We start from the raw sequence: 13,706 nt of genomic DNA on the forward strand, positions 1-13,706 counted from the left end.
CTGAAGGTGAAGAAAAGTGACTGATTTCATTTTACAAAAAAAAAGCAACAAAATCTTGGAAGAATCTAGAGGTGGAACCTGCCATGCAGTTACACTGAGTTTGGATATATAGTGCTGTGTCAGCTGGATGCTTAATTAATCCACGGGAGATGCTGAGGCATGAGTGATTTTAAAACAAGACTGTGGGCCATTTCTGTCTCTGTGCATTCTGTTTCCTCATCACAGAGTTTTTATATGAAGCTTATGTTGCCGAATGGAGCACAGTACATGTGCCATCTGGCGTTACAACTAACCATTTGCTAATTATCCATCTCTTAAAACAGAAATATCTTCATACTCCGACAAAGGGGGAAAGGACAGACGCATGCACTGAGAGAGACTTAAAGTCACAATGAGGGAAAAGGAAAAGGTGAAGAAGGAAATAGATTCTGCCAGACATCCAGTGGCACAGCGCTTTCTATAATTGCAACCTGGTAAATTTGTTGTCATGGCTACACTGAGCAGTGGGGCTTGGCACACTGGGACCAGTTAAGATAATTTTAGTTTTGATGCATTAGCAGTTTCACGGGCACATACAGAGAGGTGAGATGTGATGTTAGCTTAGCAAACAGACTAGAAACAGGGGGGAAACAGGATCAGGATCAAGGAACTTTATTGTCATACCAGGACATTTGCATGTTATGGTACGAAATTGGTACTCAGGTCCCAGTTTTAAGCCATAAACATTAGAGAAGCCAGCCCGGGTCTGTCCACAGGTAACAAAATCCACCTACCAGCACCTCTAAACCTCATTAATTAACATGTTGCATTTCCTTTGTTGAATCTGGCAAGGAATTGTTGGTTTTGCACTTCATTTTTTTGTGCAGATTCAACAAACAAGATATAACGTGTTAATGAATGAGCTTTGGAGGTGCTGTCAGGCAGATTTTTATTTAGTTTTAGCGAAATTAAGCTGTCTCCTGGCTGTTGCTTCATATTTAACAGACTGACACGACAGTATTGATCATCTCATCTAACTCCTGACAAGAAAGCAAATAAGTGTATTTATTTATTTATAAAATGTTGGACTGTTCCTTTAAACTACGGTACAGTACCTTTTAATTTGATTACACGTGAGCATCAGACTTGTCTGTCTTGAATGTCACCGAATGTCTAGCACTGAAACTGTAGTGCAGAACTGATATGGCATCATGTAGGATTACAGGCAGCGACCAGGCCTCTCCTGTTTCATGTGGTGTTCACTGTAAGCAGCCCGGGTAACTCTCCCCACTCAGTGCTGACACTCAATCATGTCACAGGAACCTGGTGACCTGGACCCCTTATGGTAAACACCAACCAGGGTCTCTGTGCCACAGCGGCAGGTCACCGGAGACGGGCAAATTAGTGAACATTAATTAACTGTCAGCAGACACCAGATCAGCAAAGGCATCTTGTTGGCCTCGGTATACGCTGCTTGGCACGGGCTTGTATCAGACTTCAGGTCTAAGATGAAGCCATATGATGAGGCTTTGCACTTTGTAGCCATGGAGATGGTGGGCGAGTAAATAGCAGGAAAGAGATATTCCTCTTCATCATAATGGTGTAACGATGACTGGTCTAATGTTACTGTCACAAAGCTTTCACTGGAAGTGACTTAATCATCCGCTTTCATTCATTGATTCTCAGCAATCACTTTCTCTGACAGAGGTCATGAACTTCCTTTTGTGATGTAATCTCCTGACCCCTGTTTGCATTCTGGTCGTAATCTGCATTAAAGCTACTAGTGTCTTGTGGCTCCTGCTTCTCTACAGGCCGCCTGTCTCCTGATGTTGATTACTTGCTCGATTTGCAATTAAACCTGACTTGACTTGACTGATTGACATATTAATTACACAACCAAAGCTTGGCAGATTTTTCTGCTGGTATTTATCCTCTTGTGTAATGAACACACCACAAAGCTCATAATAAAAGATGAAAAAGAAACAACAATTTTTTCATGCACTACGCTGCCAAATGGTCCGTTTTCTCAGAGTGGGTGGTGATTCATCGGGATATATTCCGTCCTTTTTTTGCCTGCAAACTCCGCCGCCAGTGAGCAAAGACCATAGCAACAAGAGACAGCTGGAGCTCCAGTCTGAAAAAAAAAAAAAAAAAAAAAAAAAAAAAACAAGTATCGAGAACAAAGCCAGATTTTGAGTACTTGTCATTTTCAGCTGGGTGTGATGTGTCTTCGCTGAGTGGAGATGTGAGTGTGCTGTAAGCCGACAAGTACTGGCAGTGTGCTGCATTTCAGGCCCACACAAAAAAAGCCTGCTGTTTATCAGAATTGTACATCTCTGGATCACAGATACCACACTTCTATCACTAGGGCTCAACCAACACGGGCACCCGTGCTTTTTCTGCAGCCTGCTAGAGGAAAGCCTCCCCGGCCTACTGTGGGTTCCCACAGCAGGCTTAGACAGGCACATGCTGTGAGGAAGACCTGCCTGTCTCTCAGGCTCAGCAGAGTGTGCAGAGAGGGGCAGCACACAGTTCATTAAAGGTTCAGCTTATTTCACCTCATATGGAGCTACGTTAACAAGCTTTTTGACAGGATGCAAATAAATTTGCTCTCTCATACAAAAACTTCCAGTAAACACCCACTACAAGTGTGTGTCACCCATTTTCTTGAAATGACATTTCCACTCCACGCACCCACATTTTGTCAAGAAAATGAATTAGAATGCATTTTCAAATATACAGAAAACCAGAAACAACTGGTAAATGTATACATGGACATATTTTAGTTGTTTATACTGGATAGGGACCATATCTCCTCTGCAGAAGAACTATAACACCCATATTAAAGACAGTTTTCAACACATGGACAGAAGGTAACAGCAGCAGGATGCAGGGGGATTTCTGGGGACTGGGGACCAATTTATAGTTTGAAATCAATAGTGTTACATCATGAAGGTGATGTGGATCCATAAGTCTCCTTTTCCACTGGCTGTAGATCAGCTCCTGTCTGGTATTTTATAACTTAATAATCGTGGGTCAGTCTTTCATTTCATGCTTAAACTGATTTATATCCTTTATGAAATTACTCAGGCGGAGGGAGAGAGATCTCTGCAGTAGCTCAGTATAACGCACATGAGATAGTTTTGCTCTTAAATTCTCTAAAACATCTTTTAATTATTAGCACATGCAGAAGCTGTTGTTTTAATCTTGCGGCATTTATTATTCAGTGTACACCTGATCACACAAGCGTCCCAGATGTTTCAGAGCCAAGGTTTTCTGTCCCAGGTGAAAGGCTGATGGCAAAAGCACAGGTGTTTTATCAGAGGGGACTGACACTCTGGGCGACAGCACTGGTTTGTACATCAGCCACAGGGGAGACATCTCTCATCTCACTTTCTCACTCTGTCACTTTCTAACTTTGTCTTCATTTTTCACAGTGTTACCTCTGTGCCTTTTCTCATCCTCTCACCTTTTCTCTGTCACACATGCCAAAAACGCATTAATCTCCTCCATAAACACAGACACTTGGCCTCTATGAACCCCTTCCAGTTCCCAATAATGAACTTGAGTGCAGTGAAAAGTCACATTAAGCTAAACACAAACAGTTGTACATACAAACACACATTTCTTTATTTTGTTTAGTTATCATTTTTGTTGTTACTTGCAGGAGCTTTTGTAGAATTATTATTAATTTCCATAACCTTTAATACTAAAATCATACATCTAAAATTAATTGTCATCCCTGACCATTAAAATAAAATAAAATGTTCTTTGCAAATACTGACTTCCGTGCATTGTGGAGGGCTTAGATAGACCTACATAGATAGACCTACAAAAATCACACATGTTCACACACTCTTAATGCCCTGTGTCTGTGTGTCTCATCATTTTAGCACCACCTTCACACTTCTGGAAGGACACATCCTGTGCATAGCCGCAAGTTCAGTAATCCATCTCCCTGTCACCTCATATAGGCACAGGCTCCCTGCTATAGGCTTAAAGGTGGGACAGAAAATGTTGCCAGGCAAGGTGAAATGAGGCAGATGAGGCTGAGGGCACATCTGTGTGGGACACAGGAGCTCTTGTCAGTTTGGGAGATGCTTAATGTCATTGCCTATTTGGTTCAGTAACAGATGGGAAAGTTGGTCTGGGGGCACTTATGTAATCAGAAACTGTTCACTGCTTTTCATCAAGATTGTAATTTTAAGTAATTCAGAATTAAAAGAATTGTTGTTTCTGTTCCTCTTTCCATGTCAGTTTATTGAGACTTTTGATTTCAAGGCTTTTTTATTTGGGCCACATCATCTGTGAGTGTGTATTAAAAAAACACAAAATAATATAATGCCTTACAAATCTTAAACTGAATTACACTAAAAAAAAAAACAGTTTTATAGCGATCAGCCACACTGACACGATAGTTGAAACAAAAGTGACAGTATTTAAGAAACAAGCAGTAGCCAGGGTCACTGCAAACACATGCCTGTGCGGGACAGCACAGTACACGGGAAGACAGTTCACAATCAGGCAAAGGTATCACAAACATGACGCTAAATCAGCAAACACACAAGGAGCAACACTAGGAATAAAGGCTGGAACGCTTCACTCCAGGAACAAAGACGATCACAGGACAAAGGGGAGGACAAGACTTAAATACATTAGGAGGCGGGAAGACAATTAGACACAGGTGGAACACATTAACGGCAGGACAGGTAACAATGCCATGCAGACAAACTTTGCTCAAAACCACTGAGCTTTATTTGAACGTCTGATGGAAATGTGCATAAAACTACTTGACATGCACAAGAATATTTATAATTAGAATATTTGTATTTCATGGATTAGTGCAGCCATAACAAGACAGCATGGATTTTTGGTTTTTTTCAACAAAGAGTTGGAACAGCTCAATGCAGATCACATGATAGTGACAGAGCAAATTTTATAGGCTGATTTTAGGGGATAAGTCTGGTCAACACATTCCATAATAAAGACTAAAACTAGCAATGAATTGATTCTGTGAGCAATATTTATCTAGTAGCCAAAGCCTGATATATCTTTTCCCACTGTGCCACAGAGGAGCCATTGTTGTGCAAAAAGCATTACAAACACATCAGTGAGCACCACTGGGTGACATATTCCTTCATTATGATGAACGTGGGCACTGTAGTTTATTTTAAGTCAATCCCATAAACATCTTGCTGTAGTAAATATTCACTTGAGCACCAAATCCACTGCTGAAAATAGTCCCTAACAAATGCTTTATTTTCTCCTGTTTGAATGAGTTTGCTTAAAACTATAGTTCCCAGTTGTTTCAGGTTTGTTGACAGTAACAAAAATATAAAATACTACCAGCCTTGTAGTTTAGCAACCTCAAAACTACTTAAGCAGAAACAAAAGTGGGAAACTCTGTGTTAAGGGGTTAATTGTAATTAATTTATGCGTGAGGGCAACAGGTGAGAGTAGTTTTACTGCACCACGGTCTCTACGTGGAAGTTTCCAAGAAGATGATTGTAACCCTGGGGAGGAAGTGCTTGTAGCTGCAAAAGGCCTCTCCATTTAGTCTGGTGAGGAAACAGTTCTCCACTTGTTTACTGGCAGTGTAATTCAATCCATCTTTTCCACTCTAAAAAAAAATACAAAACAAAAACCCATTCACTGCACCCGCAGAGGGAACTAAAGCAAAACCAAAGCATACTCTGTAGGAGGAAGGTCAGCTGTCAGCGCACAGGGCCAAGAAACATTTATTGGCAAATCACAGAAGAAGTTGTACAATAAGAGGATTAGAGATGCCATCTTGCACCCAACAAAAATAAAGTGAGTGAGTCACTGTGGAATATAATCTCTCCATTGATTCATCTCATGTGGTGACAAGGGCAAATCCATTTACGATGAAGACCAACCCCAAGTGAATCAACATTTCACACAGCGTGACACAAGGTAGAACCCAAAATACTGGACAAAAAGATTTCTTCTGGCAACCACGCTGCCACTTTGTTCATCACGTCCATTTGTTCTCAGACCCAAATGTCACTTACGTGTCTTGTATTTCTCATTTCATTCATTCCTTACACGCTTCCAGTCTTTATCTGACTCTCTTCTCTTTGCCCCAGCTGCTCTCTCCCTTCTGTCTTATCTCTTCTGCCTTCTGCCTTCTCCTGATTTCTCTGTCTCAAAATATTTCAATATGTAAAGCTCTATGATTCACCAATAATTAGACAACCTAACTATTTAAGTCCTCTGAAGAAAAAAAAAAATCTCCCAAAATGTGTCATCTCAATTTTGCAATACTGGACTGCATGTCAGGATCCGTGTGAACCTCCTGACTTTAAACTACGTTAACAGTAAAAACTGTGGGGGTGACAATGCTCTGGCTTTATTTTTTCCACAGAAACTTAAATTAATCAAGATAAACCACATCAATCTGTAAAGAACATGTATGCAAACAATAAGTTGAGCTCTAAAGAAGAAGAAGAAGAATAGGCCAATAAGTGAGCTAAATTAGATTTAGACTAATGGTGCTCTAATGCTAGAGCTGTATGCATATGCCTGGTTTGAACTTGACAGGGTCATGTGTAAGGTTTTACTGCATCTTGAAAAAAAATTGATTTTTGCAATGCTGGATAACATCCAACACAACTTTGTTCAGACTGAAATATCTGAACAACTATTGGGTGGACTGCTGTGAAATTTTGGTACATTCATGGTTCCCAGAAGATGAATCCTACAGACTTTCATGATCCCCTGACTTCTCCTCTAGTGCCGCCAGCAGGAAGGTTTCTGTGAATGTTTTTTTTTCCATGGAAATATACCACTTCTGTGAGTAACTAGAAAGTAGGAAGCTACAAACATTTTACATCATTTTCACCACCAGTCATTCAAAATACACAGCTGAAGCGCAGTGTTTCATAATCAAAAGATATATTTTGTGTGAAATATAACTTTCAAGTATTTTTGCCCTCCTTTGATTGTGAGTGGAATGAATGAGACTAAATAAAAGAGGAATAAAGACCCTAGATAGAAGAAAACAAGATAGATTGTCCATCATGTGCATTGATAAAACATAGTTGGGAAATTCTTTTATGAAATGTTTCCTTTTTCACTCCTGAGAAATGAGCGCAACCTTGTTACACACCAAGTGATTCTTGAACTCCTAACCTTGATGTGTTGCTCCCTCTCTGAGGAACCTCCTGCCATATAGAAACTCTCCTTCCCTGTCCATCCCTCCTTTTATGAGGAATGAAGCAGAACTAACATTGGTGTGGTGAAAGCAGTGTGAAAACTAGGCTACCTCTCTGGCTCTGCCGTCCGTCATGGCCTAGTGAGCACCCACTCACACACACCTTTTCCAGGACAGGCTAGCTTGCACTTCAGGAGGATATTAAATATTTAGTCTCCTGCCTCCTGGTCTGTGGGGAAGGGAGGCCTGGGGCTAATTACTGAGCCTGGAGTGAATATATATACATGTATGTGTGTGTGTGTGTGTGTGTGTGTGTGTGTGTGTGTGTGTGTGTGTGTGTGCATTATGCATCTATGTTTGTGTTTGTTATAGAAGTAGCAGCAGCCTTGATCAGATTCATCTTCACTTTCTGAGTTTATGCAAACAGGAAGTGAGGCGCACTGTCCCCATGACCTCAGCGCTCGTCATTATGAGCTAATGATTCAACACAACACGAACCATAACCCTCTTTAGCAGTGCATCTGTGTCTCAATATCCCATCTGCATAGTCAAATATATTCACCCAAATGCATTTTGGCATTTAGGTGAAGAACAGACTATTAAAGTGAAGTGAGTACTCTCACTTCACTCTAACTGCCTGTTCTTCCTCCTGGTCTGCTCTCTCTGGCAGCTATATAAAGATGTTCATATTCAATTTCCTCATTTCTGAAACAGCATCACCCCTCCATACACAAATCATACTTGCATGCGCACCACAATACATTGCCTAACCAGGGAATTTCCCTAATTTCTGACCGAGTTTGCCTCATTTCCTCTGTGCTGAGTGTCCTTGTCCGACACTTCTTTCTCTCAGTCTATCTCTGTGGTGAGATCACATCCATCCCTGTAATCTCTTCTCAGGCTGACCTCAGGTTGGCGCACGCCCATAGTGGGAGGGGGAAAGGTGAATAAGACAGAGAATTTGGTTGTAGGTGGAGCTGGTCGTGCTTCAGCTGTTTCTTCACACAACACTCCTAGTTTAAGTTTCAACAATGTCTTTTGTATTCAGCATGATCCCCTAGCCACGCTCAGGCCTGGTCAGTGCGTCAGGCTAGATTAGCCTTGATCTGATGAGTGCGGTTTCCACTGGACAGCCCATTTTAAAACTGAGGCTCAGAAGCCGACGCCTCTCTGCTTGTTTCTTGTTTAAAATGCAGCTGCTAAATCAGTGCTCAAAATGTACAGTTTCCTTTCTGATAACCTATCTGACCACATCCTCAAAAAACACTGAAAATAGTAACTCTGACTTTAAAACTGATACTGTTACAGGGACCATGTTAATGTTTCACGTTTACATTAGTTGTTTTATTCTCTTGGGTGGGATTATTCAGCAAGAAATCTATCTCTAATGGGTCGTATTTGAGAGTTTTCATCCATCACTTGGTGACTCTTGGGATCCAGACTGGGAGGCAGGCTATTTCAGGGAAAGGCCTGATAGAGTTTACATTTTTTGTCTACCCTTTAATTCACTCTCACAGCTGAACTATTTAGCCGCCAAGCTTGAAATGCCTTCACTCTAGTCTAACCCTCCGCAGCAGGGTTCCTCTGCTTTTAGTCTCTGTCCTCAAAGGCCAAGGTAGGTGTACAAGCAGTCACCTGTCAAGATTAATTAAAGCTTATGGCTGCTGATTGGTACCAGGGAATAATCCTGTTCGCCACTGGCCTGGGACACAGCCTCCACAATGACCTTGTGTTGGATTTCACACTGACTCTGAGATAGGAATAATAGGTGTGGCACATTTACACATCCACAACTGTGCAGCCCTTCTTAATCCCTAGCACTATGAGCAGACCCTATTGTACTCAGCAGATTATATCATTAGTAGGTGGCTCAGTGCCTCAGAGGTCTCCAGTAGTCTGTCAGTCAGGCTCACTGACCATGTATGGTGTGCTTTGTAAGCATTAGTAATACATTGTGATTTTCTTGTAGCCTCGGGCGCTTAAGGATTTAGCCACACTGAACAGAAATGGAGAGGGAGATGGTGAAGAGCAAGTGTGGCAAGGGGTTTTAAAAATATATATCAACACAATCTCAAACTCTTTCTCTCCCTCATCTCCCTCCTTCTCTGTCTCTCTCTGTAATACATGTATCAACACTTGAAGGGAGAAGCAAAAAAGAAAAAACTTTTGCCCCAGAGATCACATTATCTCTGACCCTATTTCTTTTGAAAAGCTGACATGGCATTTCATGAATGCTCATGAAGAAAGCAGCCAGAAAAGTTAAATGGGCCGTGAACTAATATCATCAGAAAATGTCTTTACTAGTTGGGGTGTTTTTTTTTTTTTTTTTTTGCCAGTTATGAAACGCAGTTTAATGTCACAAATGGAACCACGCCAGTCTGACACATTGAAATGGAGTTTCTCATGGGACTGACCTTCTTCCTCTGACCTTGTTAAAAGCACTATCTCACTTTATTTTAACTTTCAGCATTTAGTTCAGGGGCAGTCAACTGCTAACTTTAGCTACACAGGTCATCCACTGTAACATTCCCCTTTACCCAACTTTGCAATGCTGCAAATTGCAAACAGACAAAATTACCCCATTAAATGTATAATCTGTGATGCATGATGTCAAGGTACTGCATGGATCTACATTTTCATTTATTTTTGTTGTGATAATAATATCAATGACATAGTTTTTCAAAATAAAAATTTAAAGTGTATTGCCAGCTACAGGTTCCATGTAATGAGAAGGATCCTTCGCACAAACACAAAACAGATGGCTTCAGAGTTACTGCATATTCAGTGCAGTCTTTTAATCTTTAAGTCTTTTAATCATTTCACTTTAGGCGACCATCATCAGTGAAATGATGTGCTGTTGATCAAATGTTTGCAGCTTATTTCACAAAGATTAAAAGACTGGACTGAACATGCAGTTAGCCTGAAGCCATCCCTATTTTGTTAGTATGCATATCCTGATAAGTTGTTTGCATGTGATTTGTCACCTTACCAACACACTCTAAACTTTAAAAATGTTTTTCAATGTGACACTCAAGAGAACTTCATAAACTAAATATTACCAAACAAGAAGTCTACAGTCAAGCTAGCAATTCTGTGAGGCTGCACTTAGGCATAGTGGTGATTTGAGCTAAATGCTAACAATACTAACATAGTTGTTGAGATGTTTCAGTCTTGACGAAGAGGGACACTAACTGACCAACATTGCTATCCTTAGAAAAAGGCGCTAGATGAGTATACAGCACTGGGGTCTGGAGATTTAGACTTTATTGTTTATTCTTCATTATTTTTTACTTTTTTTCCCCTGTTTTCCAGATCCTGGCAATCATCTCCATCCTCTTCATTGTGTTGTCCACCATTGCCTTGTCTCTGAACACCCTTCCAGAGCTGCAGGACACAGATGAGTTTGGTCAAGCCACAGACAACCCACAACTGGCCCATGTGGAAGCCGTGTGTATTGCCTGGTTTACCATGGAGTACCTGCTCCGTTTCCTCTCCTCACCCAGCAAATGGAAGTTCTTTAAAGGTCCTCTGAATATTATTGACCTGCTGGCCATCTTGCCATACTACGTCACCATCTTCCTAACAGAATCGAACAAGAGTGTGCTGCAGTTTCAGAATGTCCGTCGTGTGGTTCAGATTTTCCGGATCATGCGGATCTTGCGTATTCTGAAGCTGGCCCGTCATTCCACAGGTCTTCAGTCTCTGGGCTTCACTCTTAGGAGGAGCTATAATGAGCTGGGCCTGCTCATCCTTTTCTTGGCCATGGGCATCATGATCTTCTCAAGTCTGGTGTTCTTTGCAGAAAAGGATGAAGAGGACACCAAGTTCAAAAGCATCCCAGCGTCCTTCTGGTGGGCTACCATTACTATGACAACAGTAGGCTATGGAGATATCTACCCAAAAACTTTACTGGGAAAGATAGTTGGGGGTTTGTGTTGCATTGCTGGAGTGCTGGTGATAGCCCTGCCTATCCCCATCATTGTAAATAACTTCTCTGAGTTCTACAAAGAGCAAAAGAGACAGGAGAAAGCCATTAAAAGAAGGGAGGCCCTGGAGCGGGCAAAGAGAAATGGTAGCATTGTTTCTATGAACATTAAAGACGCATTTGGCCGCAGTGTTGAGCTCATGGATGTAATGGTGGAAAAAGCTGATGAAAAGAAAGAGAAGGTGCATGATAATCATGTGTCTCCTAGTCAGCAGAAAGGGACACCCAAACTCAAGTCACAGGCCAGCCACAGCAGCCCCACGAAGACCCTTGAGTCAAGCTACCAAGAGCAGGCCAAGCCCTCGAGCAGCCCTCAGCATCTCAGTGCACAGAAACTGGAGGAAATGTATAACAAGATGGCCAAGACCCAGTCACAGCCCAACCTCAACAGCAAGGAAAAAGGGCCGCTGTCCAAAGCAGTTAAGCAGAGAGCGGAATTTGAGATGGGAAACATCCCTGCTGAAGCCATCTCATGCACAGGGGAGGCAGTGACAGACATGAGGAGTATGTCCAGCATTGACAGCTTCATCAGCTGTGCCACTGACTTTCCTGAGAGCTCTCGCTTTTCTCACAGTCCCATCAGCAACATGCCGGGGAAGGTCAGCACCAACCCCAGCCTGGAGCCCACATTGGAAAATGAGCATGAAGGATCCCAGGGAACCACTACACCCCTGACAGGACAAGGCACCAGGCCCATCCCATATTCTGGCAGCCCCAGGGGCCCGCGTTTCAACAACCCCCTTAAAAGCCGTTCGCTCAAGGTCAACTTTAGAGATGGTGAGGATACAGGGACAGGAGCCTTTTCAGACAGCTCATCAGTGCAGAGCCCGGAGGTGTCTGTCTATACAACTGCCAGCAGCAGGACACCCACCAAGAGCCCAGAGAATTTACTGCCCAGCATCTTCACATTCCACGATGCATCCATCAATAAGTTCATTGATGCTGACACAGATGAGGAGGAGCACCTGCATGATGGTTCAGGCAGCAACCCATCCCAAAGACTCCTGGAAAAAGCCAGCCCCAAGTTTGGCCATCACTCCAGCTTCCAGCAGGGGTCCAACCACATGGAAGGCCTGCAGAGGAAGCTGGGAAACAGCACACTGCCGTTAGAGGGGCAGGAGAACCATGTGGCTCAGGAACTACAGCCACTTCAGGGAGAGAAGAGTCACTCTAATGCTTAAAGTTACAATAAGTGAGAGACCCCTGAGGAAACAGACAGAGGGGGAGGAAGCAGAGGTGTTGGAGAGCAAATAAGAAGCACAGTGAACCTCCCAAAAATATGAAAGGCACTGAAAACATTTGCAGGAACATTTAAAGAATTACAAACTTTTCCCATGAAAATAAAATAATTGTGGATGAAGGGAAAGATTTTTGTGTTCTGCTCTCAAACTTTTTCTGACCAAGGACTCCTTAAAGAATTTACTTTCAGAGGATTCTGATATAAGAGGTTTTAAAAATGGCAAGAAATGCCCATCTGGTCATTTTTACTATTTATACATTTCTTTTAGCCCAGATTGTCATCTAAAAATTACAACCTAGTTATAAGATTACAGAATATCATTTTTATAAGCAAAAACCTATTTTTCTGACATCCCTGGATAAAGCCACTAGCGAAGGCTGTCCAATCAGTAGCAAACCACAGAGGTCATTGAAACGTGGCACTGCAAACTGGGAAACATATTCAGTTGAGACAGTTCAAAATAACTATGTTGTAGTGTAAAGGGGATCATACATTTTTCTTTCAGTTATGATTATACAGTGTATAATTATGGTACCACAAACATGTTGGGAAAATGTATAGTTTGCTTCCTTTAACGTCCTTCCTCAAAACTGGCCTTAGTTCATGTTGTCTCCCATGTTTTATATTTGTGTTTGTATGAGTGAGAAACACAGACAGGGGCACACAGATAGAGAGCACATGCACATACATACATAAGTGTGTGCAATAATGATTAACCTTCAGTATATTTATTGTTGTGTAACTTTACTGGTCTCTTGTCTTAAGCGTGAACTTGAGGAGAATCAAGTGTTTCAGTCTGTTTCTTTTCAACAGGAGTTTAGTGTCTTGCTCGTTGACATTTTTTACTGCACAGAAAACATTAAGACAACCCAGAGAGACACTGTGAGGCTGCTTCCATCGATTTTCTTCTTGTTCCCGCTGTGCCCCGACTGCTGACGAGAGGGAGCACCTTAACATGATGATTATTTTTATTATGAACACAGAAGAAAAAAGAAACTGTTTATTTTTGTTTGTTTACATATTTTGTTTGTTTCTAAATGTCTGTGTGTGTCCCTCAGATTGGTGTAGTCAGAGTTCATTTTTAAATCTGGAGAAAATCAGAAAGTCTCTCGTTATTTCAAAACTTTCTCAAAGGTGTTTCGGAGGAGTTTCGGAATAGTCATTCCTATTGTAGCTGATAAACTTAACTTCATCTAGAATGACAGAGCTAATGAGTATCACTATGGCTGGAGAGGCAGCATTGAAAATCACAGATTTTCAGTGTTGAACTTCCAGTTTTGTAGGAGTGTGAATATTGTACATGTAAAACTATACAAGTAGAATATTAC

General features: G+C 41.6%; 1 protein-coding gene across 1 annotated transcript in view; it reads left to right on the forward strand.

The window, feature by feature from the left end:
* The window catches only part of LOC121179313 (potassium voltage-gated channel subfamily B member 1-like), a 31,349-nt gene extending 19,030 nt beyond the window's left edge, over positions 1 to 12,319 (forward strand). Inside the window, exon 2 of the mRNA XM_041034093.1 lies at positions 10,466 to 12,319. Coding sequence (XP_040890027.1) covers positions 10,466 to 12,319 — 1,854 coding nt within the window. The remainder of the gene's footprint in view (positions 1 to 10,465) is intronic.
* The last annotated feature ends 1,387 nt before the right edge of the window (positions 12,320 to 13,706 follow it).

Source organism: Toxotes jaculatrix, chromosome 3, assembly GCF_017976425.1.
Source record: "Toxotes jaculatrix isolate fToxJac2 chromosome 3, fToxJac2.pri, whole genome shotgun sequence".
NCBI lineage: Eukaryota > Metazoa > Chordata > Actinopteri > Toxotidae > Toxotes > Toxotes jaculatrix.